Source organism: Lycorma delicatula, chromosome 9, assembly GCF_047948215.1.
Source record: "Lycorma delicatula isolate Av1 chromosome 9, ASM4794821v1, whole genome shotgun sequence".
NCBI classification, from domain to species: Eukaryota; Metazoa; Arthropoda; class Insecta; order Hemiptera; family Fulgoridae; genus Lycorma; species Lycorma delicatula.
In genome coordinates, this window is record NC_134463.1 from 91,857,444 (window position 1) to 91,873,312 (window position 15,869).

Sequence of the window (15,869 nt, forward strand, 5' to 3'; positions counted from 1 at the left end):
GAAACCTGCCACGTTTTGTCAGAGATGTGGGCACACTCATCATCCCAAGCCTTTAGGAAGTATCATTGCTCATAAAATGCCTCCTTCTCAGTCTGTTCTTCAGCTGGGGAACAGCACCATATTAGATGGATTGAGGTTCAGGACTGTAGGGAAAGTGTTCCAACAGTTATATCTCAGTGCTGGCCTAAATTATCAAAAGCAAACTTTAAAGCAGTGTGTTGGAGGATTGTGCGAAGAAACTGTGTCCATCCTTGAGTTTCGGCACAGCTCTTGAGAACTTCGATAACTTTAAGGCAAGCATTCCTTTGTATACAGTTTTCCTGTAACTGACTTCTGAGTATCCAACATAACTTGTTCTAAAAACTCCTCTCACACTAAAAAAATATGGCCACCATTCTCTTCTTTACTGTTCTAGATTTTCAAACAGCCACAGAGAGGGTCTCCTCATCTGCAAACACCCAAACTTTGATCTAAGCCTTGGTCGGGACATCAATATAGTACAGCCAAGTTTCATACCTGTCACAATACTGCACACAGGGACATTTCACATATTCAAACTTTTTCAGGATTACATGGCACCATAAAAATCTATGTGCAATCTTATCGTCAAGTTATGCCACATCCAAAAGGTACGAAGCTTTCTAACTTGAAGGTGATCTGACAGAATAGCAGAAACTGCTGGTGCATTAAATCCCAAGGATACATCTATTTAATTATTAGGTCACACACCTGCAGCAATGTTTCCCTTGGTTACAGAAGATGGTCGACCTGACCTTAGAGCATTCTTGAGGCCAAAATTTCCTCTTTCAAACTCTCAGTACCTCTAAATACTGTTGTACAAGGACAACTCTCTCCAAGCACAGGTATCATTTCCTCCAAACACTGATCAACACTTAACCCAGGAGCAAAAGTGCCTGATATTCAGTTTTTGATTGTGACTTCACTACCCCCTCTTTTCACTAACACAAACAACAATGAGACAGTGACTAGAGCGGTTACAGACCAAGTTGGGGCCTGCCTAAACATGTGCTAACCTGTTTATCATCACCAACCGTTGTATTGCAAAACTTTCCTAGTGCCCTTTGTATTAGAGATGTTCTCTACTAATTTTTAGGATTTTTGTTTACAGTCTGTTTGTTACTCTATTATTAAGAACTACCTGTCCAATATAAATCTTTCAAGTTAGATTGAAATAAGGAATAGAAAGGCCACATTTCACTTCAAAAATAACATACGGAGCAACCTCACTTAATGGTTCCATTAAGTGAGGTGCCATTTTCTCATTTATTTTGCAATCTATTAAAAGTTTTATTGTAATAAAAGTTAAATCACAAACAGTTCTTGTCTGAAAAATTATCTGAGATCTTGGACCACGAATGAACATCAACCATACTGTGAAAACGTTTTCAATTACTTTCTCACTTATTAAAAAAAAAAATAATCAAAAACTTCATAGGATACAGTATGAAAGAATACTGTATATACCACACACATTTCATGCAGTACCAAAAATTGTAATGCAGTATAGATACTTGACTGTGTCCTATATTAAAATTATTTTAAGCAATTTCTCAAATTATAATGGATTTTACACATACTATTGTTACAACAAAAAGGCTTCTTAGACCAAATGGTTGATGATCTATATATACAAACAAGGGCCTTTTCATAAACTTTGTCAGAACATATTAAATAACTAATTCAATTATATAAAATTTATTTACATAACACAACACAGATGGATTAATGAAAAAACAGTCTGGATTGACCAGTCTGTGTCATCACATGGTTGGAGATGGTCAGAATTCACACGGTATAAAAATCAAATCATAAATAACAACAAATGAGATTTAAAAAAAGTCTGTCATATATAAACATAAATATAGACGTGCAAAATTACATATAGATAAAACATTTAATACTACAAAACCAAATAAAAATGTAAACATATAACAGACCCAACATATGTATTTAATGAGCCACTTCTACATAAAACACACACATTATACAATACATTATTTAATAAAATCAATTTAAATATCCTGTCTCATATTATTCATCCATTATAAACTATCCCTCCCACAACTCTGGTACAATACAATACTCTGCATAATGTTGGCACATGAAAACAATACGACAAAAATCTGAAAGTCAGATTTTTTATAAAGTCTTTATAAAATAAAACGTTCTTGAAATCTTAATCCTATCAAGAAATAGAAAACAGTTATGAATTTTTTTTTCATAATAGAAAAAATAAAAATTTCAAAAAACTGGTAATTATAATGAATAAAATTAAAAGTTCAAGTTATTATTAAACAGGTAAACAACAAAAAAATTGATCTCACATACTATTAGAACAGATAACTTTTAAAATTCAATTCTTCCTCCACACCTAACTCTTCTAAACACTTAGTTTAAAATAATAAAAGTTAGCATAACAGAAATCTAATTTTTTTAAATTTTACACTGAAAGAAATTTGTATAGTTCCCAGCCCATAGTACTATATTCATTCAATATTTATTAATTGAATCACTTCCTGCAGAAATATACCCAACAACAAACGTTTTCAACAATCACAGCTACTAATTGGTTCTACTAATTGGTACATGTTCATGTTAAAACATGTCAACTGATTTCTTTTATAATAATGTAAATGTACAAAAGTAAGACTGAAATGTAAAAACAAGAAACTCATGTTCAATTTATAACATTAACTAGTATATAACTGAGGAATAAACTACCAGAATTTATATAATATATATATATATATATATATATATAAAACTATTAACAATCCTAATGGGAAATAAGAAAATGTAAAACTCTATATAAAGAAAAACAACAGACATCAATCTCATGAAGTTTTAATTTCCTAGGAAATGGAATGAAGTGCATGAAATGCTATATAAATGGAATTAGTCTAGGGTCAATCCATTGAAGTGAACCAAGGGTGGCTGCTTAACCAATTCAAAAAAGATTGAAACTTACCCACTTGTTTCCTACATGTTTCAGGACTTTAAAACTATCTTTTTAAAATTTCTTATTTAAGCAGTTTACCTGTAATGGTTATTTTTGTTACGGTGTGCATACCTATTTTTGTGATTCTAACGATTTACGGGAAAAAATCATACCTAAAAACTATTGATCCTGGAAGGAACTAAAAGCAATTTTTTCATATTTTCTCAAGGTAAAAGATTAGTGGTTTATTTACCTATCTTTCTTCTTTCTATGAGAAAATTACCAATAAAGTTGAACATGAAAAACTGTGAAATTTCACTTTTGGTAATTTTTTTCAAGAGCAGGGATGGCATACACAGTTTGAATTATTTTTTTTTACGTAGGTATATGTTAGTAATTTTATCATAAATAATATTAATTAGTGGTGATATACTTACCCCTAAATTTTTATTAATTTTTAAAAACTAATTTTTTTTTTAATTCAAATTTTGGCTTCAAGTAACTCTAATGGGGCTGATGATAAAAATCTCAAATTTGCACAACTTACAGTGTTCTTGTAGATGTTTATGGCAAATAAAAAATTTTCTTGTGTATTGTACTAATAAAAAAGTTATAACCTGTCAAAAATCATGAAAAACATGTTAAAAGTGATACCATTTTGACTCGCTAATTAAATGCTACAAGGAGGTTTCTTGTCTTCTTAGACTTTAATATTTTTATACTTATTACTATTGTTGAAATAGACTAGTTTCAACCATTCAACTGCAGGGTTCATGTTATAACAGGCGCTTGAAGTCATTTCCAGTCCGTCAGGAAAATTCATATTGCAACATACTCATTTATGTTTGTTGCTTCATTTAGCTTTGCTGTTACAGACTGGTCAGTCTGACATTAATCAGTGACCTGTTCACATCTTTAGAGTGTCTCAACCTTCATCCTGTGTTTAGTGTATTAGAAGTGTTTAGAAGTATTTATTAAATAAACAAGTTTTACTTAACAATGTTATATTTGCAAATTTTAAAATAAGTTAAATTTTTACAATGTTTTAAAGTAATTTCACATAAAACAATGGAAGAACAATGTTCCCTAGGAACAGTGTATGGTAAAGTGCCAAAAGAACTCATTAAAATTTGTAAATTTAGTGATGAAAACCAACAACTTATTTTTTTACGTTTTAATTTAGATGTCACTAGTGTTTGTAAATATAAAAAAAATCGTTTTTGTCAAAATTCAATTACCTGAATGGACAGTTCTGTTGTGACCCTTTGTGAACTGATACAAAACACTTAAGAACTTAAGACAAATAACATTAGAGCAAGCTCTTAAAGAAAACAATTTTACAAATTTAAATTTAGTTCCTGGAAAGTCTCTTTGTGTTAGCTGATAGTATTTTTTCAAAAATGTAAAAAAATTTTCAAAAGTGGTAGATGCTGGCCTGGAAATTGACGATGTGGAGGTTCATTTTTTCACCCAGCTGGACCACATACATCTTTTCAAAAGTCTCAACAAAACGAATTGTGGATACCGATCTGTAAAGTCCTGAGAAAGTTGACACCACATGAATTAACTACATTGACGGGTCGTTCTCACACAATTTCAAGAGAATTATCAGAAGAGAAATCACAGCTGTTGATTAACCACACTAAATAATAAACTTTCATTGCTACAAAAACAGGCTATTTCATTGAAAAATAATTAAAATTTTGCTATTTTTTCTTCAATAGGGTTTACAAAAAATAAACCAATAAAAATAAAAATTAAGTTCTTGAAAAAAGATGTAGGCTACTCATTGAAATCTCAGTTTGGGAAGTTTTACAAGTATTTTTGAATCAAAAATTGTATTAGGTTACTGGTATTTGCTAAGTTATTAAATTACAACCTACCATTAATCATTTAAAAAAAAAAAACAATATTTTAAAATATTGAAATTGTCAACTTCAACAACATAGGGACTAAATATAAAAAATGTTAAATGCATAAAGCTCCTTGGAGCACTTATTTAGAGAGTCAAAGTGGTATCGCTTTTAAACGATTTTTCATGATTTTTGTGAGATACCTTTTTTATTAGAACAGTACACAATAAATATTTTAATTTGCCATAAACATCTACAAAACACTAAGTTGTGGTAATTTGAGATTTTTTTATCACCAGCCCCATCAGAGTTATTTGAAGCCAAATTTGAATTTTTTTTAAATTAGTTTTCAAAAATTCATAAAAATTTAGGGGTAAGTAATCACCCTTAATATTATGTATGGTAAACTACTAATATATACCCATGTATAAAAAAAATAATTCCTACTGTGTATGCCATCCCTGCCTCTTGAAAAAAATTACCAAAAGTGAAATTTAACAGTTTTTCATGTTCAACTTTATTGGTAATTTTCTCATAGAAAGAAGAAAGATAGGTAAATAACCACTGGACTAATTTTTTACCTTGTAAAAATGTGATTAAATGTGATTAGTGTTTTTTGTTTCATCATTCCAGGACAAATAGATTTTTAGTTATGATTTTTTTTCTGTAAACCCTTACAACCACAAAAATAGGTGTGTGCAACGTAACAAAAATAACCACCACAAGGTAAACTGCTTAAGTAAAAAATTTTAAAAAGATAGTTTTAAGTTCTGAAACATAAAGGAAACAAGTGGGTAAATTTCAATATCTTTTAAATTGGTCAAGCAAGCAGCCTATGTTTTTTTGGAACAATTCAAATGGATTGACCCTGTAATATATATTTATGTATATTTTTCACCACCTTTGGTGTTTGCATGAATCATTCTTCAATAACATAGTAACAATACTGAAACTACAAACATATCAAAAACATTACAGAATCTTTTCATTTTCAATTTATTCCAGAATTTTCATTTTAGGAATTTTTTGTGGCATTTAAAATAAGTGAAAAGATAAAACAAATCTTGCCAAATACGAAATGTCAAGTGAAATCAAGTTTTTTGTAAATCGAACAAAGGTTCAACTTGTAGAAATTTGTAAGCAAATGATGTAAATTTTTGGTGATGAGGATAAGATTGAAGTGTGAGAAAATAATAACCTAATCCTGGGAAAAAACTTAATTTCCAAAAGGCAAAATGGATACTCACTGCCACTTTCAGTAATAGGGGTTACATTTATTTTCATGGCTTCAATGAGATCATTCACATGCCAGGATACAAGCTTTCTACACTGTGTTTCTTTGAAAACTAATTCACAAATAAATAAACCTCTCCCCCCCCCTACCGTAAGATATTACGGTAGTAATATCTTACAGGTACATATATAGGATATTACGGTACATATCTTCACAGGATGAATGAGGATGATATACAAGAATGTTAAGTATAATCTTGTACAGTCTCAGGTCAACCATTCCTGAGATATGTAGTTAATTAAAATCCAACCACCAAAGAACACCGGTATCCACAATTTAGTATTCAAATCCATCTATACTAGGTTTTGAACCTTAAAACTCGACTTTGAAATCGGCTGATTTGTGATGAGTTTACCACAAGACCAATCCGGTGGGTCAAATAAATAAACCTAAAATCAAGAAAAACATACTAAATTGATAATTTGTATAATCTGTACTAATAAATTAATGACATCATTTGCACAATTAGTTATAACAATTATAGTTTAAAAGATTAGTAGGTGTACATTTATATTAGATTAACATCTAACATCTTAAAAATCACTCCAAATTTATCTACATCGCCCTGGACTGGCCTAGTAGTTAACTCATGGCAAATTAGCTGTTTTAGAGGTTCAAATCCTTTAAAATTATTGATACCGATGTACTTGGTGGTTGGGGTTCAATTAACACCTGTCAGAAATGATCAGCCTGAATCTGTACAAGATTACACCTCATTTACATGTCATACATATCATCCTCTTCTCATTGGGTCATTTAAGGGAGGGGGGGGTGCTTATTGTTCACTAGTTGAACAAACTGCAACATGCAACATTAGGTAAAAATAAAAAAATTTAATTTATTTACCATCTATCACTGCTAGAGTAAACATGTTAGCTCCGAAGTAAACAGAATTTTATTCAATGTAACATAAGTTAATTAGTCATGCAGCATTTGGTTACATACATTATAAAAAAACAGTTTTCTTTATTGCAAATACTTACATGTGTATACGTTTTTACTAAAAATAACACCGAAACAGGTGAATGACTACTGTAGTTAGTACATCAAAATATATATATTTTACAATATTAAAAGCAAACTATTTTCGCAATTAAAAATAAAGGTTATAGAAATATGTCATATTTGTAAATCTTTTTAACTATATAACAATAACACCTTAATAAAATCTATTGGGGTTTTAACGCTAAAAAAAGGTTAAAAAAACAATTTCACGGAATGAAGGTAAAATTTAAGTTTTTTTTAAAAATAAACACACAGGCTAAATTTTCAATAAAAATACATTAAGATTTATTTACTTCGAAATTAGTCAGCCTAATCCAAACTGACACAAAAATTATTAAATTTAAGTTTCTGCAATACTACTAAAGGCAGCCATAACTGATGAAAAATATTTTTTACTCTACATTCTGAAAATACACAAAAAGATTTACATACCTGAATATTTAAGCGCTGAAAATTACTCGGCGAATTCGCAAAACTCGATTTATGGAACAGTGAATGACGTTTGAACACCTCAAAAAACAAACAACACAAAAAACGCCATTACTACTTACTACCCTTCTCTTCCAATCTACATTAACATGGGACAAATAAACGGTGTGCAGTTATTTCTCCTGTTATACTATAAAAATAATTCAAATTTGAAATAAAAGTGAGACAGACAGTCGCAAAAGTTGTTTAATAAAAGTCAATTATATTTTCGCTGGCGCATAACACATTATTTCGGTCGAGTTTATGAAGAATAACATAATATAAAGTTAATGATCTTAATTATATGAAACGATATACATATCCAGATTACATTCATTTATAATCATTTTAAAAATACAAAAATGTTTTTTTGTAAAAAAAAATTTGATAGATCTAGAAAAATAAAATTTTATCGAATTTCAAAAAGTAAAATACGCCAACTGTCTTTCTAACCTCTTTGATTTCGGACCGGCAATTTTAAAATGAACATTTGCAGCTTTATCTCAACGAAGGATTGTCATAGCTCATTCCGTTTAGAATGGAATATATGTATAAAATTATAAAAACTAATACAATTAAAAAAAATTTTTATTGAAATAACAGGTTTTAACATCCATACATCCATGAGTGTGTGAGTAACCAACAATCATCCAGTTGTCATGGCAACCTGGATTCCTTAAATAAACAAAATTCAAAAAACCATACTGTCATTGCCAAGTAGACAAATTTTAATGTAATATGTAAGAGAAACACCCAAATTTACAAATCTTTTGTACTAAATTACTATAGGCTTGTAGCTTGCCTATACTATAGTACATCAACATGGAGCTGCCATGTGATGCTAGGGATGCAGAGGACAGTGAATTAAAATTTAGAAAAACTTTGCGTCAGATAATTACCTTAGCACCAAAAGTACAATGTCCACATGGTGAGACTTTTATTTGATGTATAATTTCATTTCTATTCAGGCATTTATTGGTATTTATTTATTTTTATACATTACTAAATAATAAACTTCTATATATTGACTTAAGTATTTAAGGTATTAAATACCTTAATTAATTTAACAGAATTAAACTACAAATTATTTGTTTTAGTTTTGGAAGCAAGTTAACTTTAACTTTGATGAGTAGTTAAATGTATTTTTTTTTTATGTAAACAAGTAAAAAGAACATTCTTAGAATATAGATATTATCTTTTGTTAAGTTTGTTTTGAAACTCAAAAGTTTCATGCCTTTGTTTATTTTTTGAAGGAAGAATGTGATTTTTAATTATTTCATGTTATAATCAAGAATCTTACTATTTTTAAAAATAAAATATTACCATGCTTTCATATTAGATAAGTTTCAAGTTTTACAAATTAAATTATAAATATCATTACCATTATTTCATATTTTTGTAAGTTATTTATTTATAATATATAAGGAATTAGGAATAAAAAAAAAAAAATCATTCATTTTTTAAGTAGTCATTGAATACCCTACAGATCTTTTTCAGTAAGCAGGTACCACATTTTTTTCTCAAAAATAACAATAAAAATGCACATTTTTACATTTATATAACAAAAGTCAAATAAACCCATAACCAAATAACACTTTTACTGAAAAAGAACCAATTTTAGTCTTATATATTTTTTTACTAATACTTGTCAATTTTATTCAAACATGCATCTTCCAAATGTACCTGAAAGAGGGCCAATATAAGCATTATTGCGTATAATTATAAATAAAATCTAAATACTTAACATATACTCGCTTCATTTACTAGCCTTGATCAGTGAGTGAAGGTTAGCAAGCGAAGCAAGCATAGGATAAGTTTGGTTAATTATATTTATAATTTCTCTGCAAATACCTCCAAATATGCACTGATTTGGGGAGAAAAAAGTAAAAAAATAGTACCTGCTTACCAAAAAATGTCCTAGCCTATTTGACATTTAATATCAAATAGGATATTTTACAAAAAATTAATTTAATAAAAATAATTCTGGCTAAGTAGAATAATGCTCTAATTGTTATAATTCTCAAAAAGAGTGGCAAGAGAAAGCTAGAGAATTATCATTTAATCTGATGACATGCATATGCAAACAAAATTTACATAGCAAAATAATACATAATGAACATACCAAAAAGGAAACTAGATTACTCACAACCACTTGTAGTTTTGAAAGAATAGCCCATACAATTCATACTATAAAAAAATATTAGTTTTAAAAATATAAATATTATATTTACTATTTACATTTAGCAGTTATGAATAAAAAAATACATAATTTGAAGTTCCAGTTGTGAAAACTTCAAAATTCTACATAATTCAAGATATATTTGTTATCCAGAAAATTAAAAAATTAAATAAAACCACTTGAAAAAATGTTAATATCTGAGCATGGAAGGTGTACAAACTGGAAGTGGTAACATTCATCTGGAAACATTTTTTAACAGAAATTTAAATAGTTAAAAATTAAATAATTAAAATGTCTAAAACTTAATTTTTAAAAATTAACTAAACAAATATGGGAAAAATCTACTTTTTATTCAGCACCTTGTTCCTCACAGAGTACATACAAATTTCTTTCATAATTAACATTTTTAAATATTTATAAATACACAATTTATATTTAAATATTAATTATAAATATTTCTTTATAAACTTTTTGAAATTAAAATTTAACTCTTTTTTACAGTTGTAAGATTTACCCAGTTTAATATCTTAATTTCGACAGAAATAAATACACATTGATATAATTTAATATTGATAGCAACCTTCACATTTTTATTTTGTAGTAAATAAAATCTATTTGAACACTTTCAAAAAATTTTTTCATGTAATAAAAATTTTTTTTTTATAATGTGATAAAAATGTTATCTAAAAAATTTCAATAATGCAAAAAGCACATCATAATGGATTTATCAATATTTAAAATTTGGTAATTTTAAAGTGAATTTTTTCAACTGTTACTGTAAAAGTTTTTAATATTTTTTATAGTTTCTTTTCTTTGGATACCATTTTATACTGGTTAAAGAAATTCATGAAAACCGATAACATTAAAAAATAATTGTATCATTTAACAGAACATTTAAGCACTATGTCCTTGATTAAATTACTTACTACAGCATGTGAACCAAGAATAGTGTAATCATTAATTTTTATATATTTATAATCTAATAACTTGTTATTTGGATAGGTGAAATTGGCCTGTAATTAAATTTCACAAACTGGTAAAATCAGAATGTAGTTTATTTCAGAGATTGAATCTTATAATATTTGCTATTAAGACAAGGGTGGGCTAATTTTGGAATATGTAGTTAGAATGAAAATCATTATTGTTGTTGAAAAAATGTGTTAGAACCTTCTTGTTGATTTCAGTGGTTACAAAAACCTCTCCCGTTGATTAACAACACATTTCTTTTTTATATCATATCTTGTTTATTATTTTTTTAACAGAACAGCAGGTTATGCATGAATGGGTTGAACGATTACTACAGCCTCCATGTACAGATGAAGATGAAGAAAGACGATTGGAGTACTCACGTTATTTATTATTTCAACTTAAAAGAGGGAAGTTACATATGCCATTCTTGGAATCACCATGTGATGGCACTTTAAGGCCTTTAGATGATATGCTGGTAATTTATATTAATAGTAATTTTTTAATTTATATTTATAGTAAGTAGTTTTGTGTATACTAATTCTGTTTGCTTGGCTAAATGTTTTAGAAAACTCTATTGCTCTATTATTTATACAAAAAAGCTGGCAATGAATTTCATAACTTTCCCAGCAATGGCAATTAAGTTAAGAAATTCATTTTTTATGCAATTAAATCATTTTAAGTTGCTCTATTTATGTTTTCATGATAAAATAATTCCTTTTTGTTGGAAAAACAATCAAAATTATGAATTCTTGTCAGCTTCAATAGACAGAAGGAAAAAATGCAACATAACAATTTTGTTAACAAAATATTAACAAAAACTGTTCAATTATCCAGCTTAAGTTATTGCTTCGACGTACTAAAAAAATATATATCACAATATTAAAACTTTTTTTTTATTAAATATAAAATATCTTGTTTGATTAAATTTAAATCTTTTAATTTTTGAAGCCAAGATGCTCAACAAAATAAAGCAATGACCAAATATTTGAATATTAGCAATCACAATTTTATAAAATATGTTTTTGAATTTATGAAAATTTGGGGGCTCATGCAGCAGATAGCTTTTTTTAAAGATAACATATTCACTAAAATTAATTTTAAATAAATTACAACCAAAATTAAAAAAAAACTTTTCAATTTTTTAAAAAATTGGGAGCTCCTCTATCAGCTGAATACAAACATAGACATAATTCTAAATAAAATAAGTTGTAATTTTTCTAGTAATCTGGAGAAGATTTTTGTTTATTTTTTCAAGAAATTCATTAAAATGTTTACATTTTAAATGAAATGGATAACTTTTACGAGATGAGTTAGATTTGAAATAAATTAAAAAGATTTTTTTTTTAATTAAAAAAAATATATAAATATATTGAAGAAAAATGTTGTTAACCGCAGACCATTGGAGTGGGATGGGAAAAAAGTTTATATTGGTTTGAAGGCCTACTGATTTAGAAAATATAGATGCAAAAAATTGTAAGAAAAATGTTTTGGAAAAATGCCCTAGTAGATTTGAGATTTTATTTCGGCCAGTTTTATTTCAGACCCCCAAATTTATTTACAATTTTTGAAGAAATAAATGTATTTTCCTTCTGAAGGTAGCACCTGCCTATAAAGTTTGAAGAAAATCAGTCAATGGGGGTACAACTAACAACAGGCCAACATGCTATATGTATACATATACACAAACATCCATATGACAAAAAAAGATTTTTTGGTCTTTGGGAACAGTGGAATAAAATTTTTTTACAGATTTATTTGTTAAGTTCTATATTTTGGTTTTTTTTAATGTCTCTTTAAGGCACAATACTTAAAAATATATAAATTTTTTTTTAGATTTTTTTACCGATCTATATACATATTATACTTGTCCTACTATAGCTCCAGCTGCTATGGCAGTGTATATTGCTGTAAGCAGGGAAAGTAAAACAATCTTGTCAGTTTTATAGATTTACTTTATTATTTCAAAAGTAAATATTTTGATACAGTAAAAATTAGGTCAATGGTTTTAAAACATATAAAAATGTACTGACAGTAAAAAAATGTCCAAACAGTAAATTTATGTCCTGACAAGTGTAGAAGGCATAATAAGGGAGTAAATAGGATTTAGAAGGAATCGAATAATTGTCTACATTAACATTTATCATAGTGTTTCACAGAGTCTTTGATAATTAGAATAATTTTCACTTTTTCTTCTTAACCAGAGACTTAGGTTCAGGACAAAGTTTCATACCTCCATGGTTGACTGGCAGTTGTTTGTTAAGAATGCCAATTATAAGTTTAGAAGAAAGAACATTTCTGAAAATAGTCTGTGAGGTAAATAAACTAGACAAAAGGCACAAAACGAAGCATTTTTTCTATGCTACTCAGACTGGGCTTATAAGCAGTAATGTTGACTAATCACAAAATAAGGATCTTATAAGATAAGCTTTTAATCATTCATTGTTCCTTGTAACCACAGCAGAAATTAAAAAAAAAAATTGTAACTTGGGTTTGTTAAGTAGAACCCAGTATTAAATAAAATAATACTCCATATTTCTAACTGAAACTAAACAGCCGTGAAGCATACTAAGAATTCCTGAAGGAGAACCTACTATACCTAAAATTTTATTTTGTGTAGAAATATTCAGTTGAACTATAAACTGCTCAGCAAGATATCCTACTTGAAGATAGATTCAAAATAATAGTAACTAGTTTAATTTGATTATTTATTAAAAAAAAATTATTTATTTTATTATTTATAAATTTAAAAAAAATTCTAAATACATATTAAATTGATTTTTCAATTCTTCTGATAACAAGTGTGGTAATATAATTAAGTTAAACTGTATCCTTAACAACAAAAATTTGTATTTCTCATGGAGTAAGTTTTGGAAATTGAGGAAAACTGAAGAAGTATTAAAACTGGTTCCTCAGATAACAAAGTTGGATAACAATGAATTTTTTCACTGCAAGTTGCCTTTTAATAGTGGTTATTGATTATAATTAAACACAAATTATTTAGAAAAAAGAAAACTAACAAAACAATTGTGTAATAAAATGGGTTAAAATCCAACTAAGCGTGTGCTAAAGCAGTAGCTATTTGAAGCAGAAGTAAGCATTTTTAATATTGTTTATATTATATTACTAATGCAACAACCACATTTGAAATTTTTTTTGAAGTTTTGTTTCAAATAGTTACTATTCTGGTTAATGATAAAAGCATCTCTTTCATAAATTTTTATTTTTTGACTCCATTAGAAGGTAGAATTCAACTGGTGAAATATTATTTTATATTTTCACAACAGTTTCATTTTGTTTTTTTTATTCATTAAATAAAACTTATAGCTTAAATTAATATGTACCAATGCTTTTACGGATTTTCTTTTCATATATAAAAAATCATTTCCCTTATTGAGAGGAGACAGCATATGTAATTGTTTTTCGAAAAAAGTGTACATTAATTTGTTGCTTTACAGTACCTGACACACACATTCTTGTGACTATGACATACATAAAGCATTTAAGATGACAATAGTCAGAGTTGTTCTCTTTGAGAATGTGCAGGTCAAAACCCTTTACCTTAACCCTTAACCCTGTGGAGATCAAAATGAGTGTTATATAATATTCTTCCCTTGTAAGTTTGGCAGGGTTCTCTTGTAAGTATGTTCTGGAAACAGCTATGAATTTTACAGGATTAATGCCTATGTCCATTTTCCAACAAAAGTTTGATAATAGTACTTAACGTTTATACAACAAAGTAATATTTAGTGAGAAAACTAATTAATTTAACAAGATAAACAATATGTAATCTACTTTTAAAATAAGATATTTTTTTACAGTGGCAAAATAGTGCTCAAAAGTAGTAAACAACAGTGAATGAAGTTCAAATTTAAAATTCCTCATTGTCGAAGGTCTTACATTTATTACTAAAATAATTCACATGAAAAAAGCAAGGTATATGTTTTAAATAAGCATCTGATGAAAATTGATGTTCTGAATATTTTATTAAATAAAATTATTTTTTAATATCAATTTGTATTATTTTTATTTTTAAATTGTTCATTATTTTCAATTAAAATGAAACTAATTGATTTCCCTTATTTTGGTCTGCTTTTCTGTTGTGCATTTTTGATGTTAAAGGTTTGTGGCATATTTATCCACTTACTTAAATTTCTTATATCAAATCTATTCTTCTAAGCTCTAAACCTTTTTTCAGTTTAAGTCACTTGGTCAGTTTTCCTCCTTGCGCTTCATAACTCAAGTCTTCCTAAGTTTGTTCCCTTTTTATACTTGGCCTTTCCCCGAGATCATCATGAATTCTTGAATAAAGTTTGTAATACATCAAAAATTCTGTTTTAACTCCTTCATTGGGCCCTCTGTAAAGCCAATGAAAGAGTTCACACTTACTCTACTGCAAAGAAGTCCTCTCTATCCCAAACCACACAAAATAAGAATGCAATAAACACAGGTTTCTGTAGATAATGTATGTTAATGATCCTTACAGATCATGGCATTTTTACTGACGTATATTTAGTCTGTAAAAAATTACTTTTCTTACATGAATTGCCCAAGAAAAAGCTTGGATTATTTAATTAAAACCCTTGAACATTGTCTAAAATGGTTTAGCGAAAGTACTAAAGCGAACTTTAATATGTTCCTCCTTATTGTGAAGTGGGTGGGGGTAGTTTGGTGCTCTAGATTTCATTATGCTCTGACATATATAAATATTAAATAACAAAATTAAATATCACTAGAGCCACAGAGATAAACTAATTTGTTAGTACAAGCTCTACCTAGTTGTACGGAATTTCCAAAAATGAATGAGCCAATTTTTCTCTTGATAAATTGGATGGATCAGTTTTCGCAGTCCATGAAATAATTTTTCAACTAAAGTATGGTATGGTAAATAAATGGTTTCATTAAAAACACTTATAAATTGTATTGCTGAGAAATAAATCACAAAAAAATGTACATTGCACTGTGAAAAAATGTCATTGCTACATAGCTATAAAGAAGAAAAGTCATACTTTATTTTATGTTATTCTGATTTATTAGGTTAACATTTTCCTCTACAAAGGTTACTGCACTGCTCTATTATGCTAATTGAATACCACGCTGAAAAAGGAGAAAATATGTAATAACTGCTTTTCATAGAATGAGTGC

At 28.0% G+C, this 15,869-nt stretch overlaps 1 protein-coding gene across 1 annotated transcript in view; it reads left to right on the forward strand.

Annotated features, from left to right (window-relative positions):
* The window catches only part of LOC142329820 (uncharacterized), a 55,213-nt gene that overhangs the window by 22,368 nt on the left and 16,976 nt on the right, over positions 1 to 15,869 (forward strand). The window contains exon 2 of the mRNA XM_075374673.1: positions 11,021 to 11,202. Coding sequence (XP_075230788.1) covers positions 11,032 to 11,202 — 171 coding nt within the window. The 5' untranslated portion in view covers positions 11,021 to 11,031. The remainder of the gene's footprint in view (positions 1 to 11,020; positions 11,203 to 15,869) is intronic.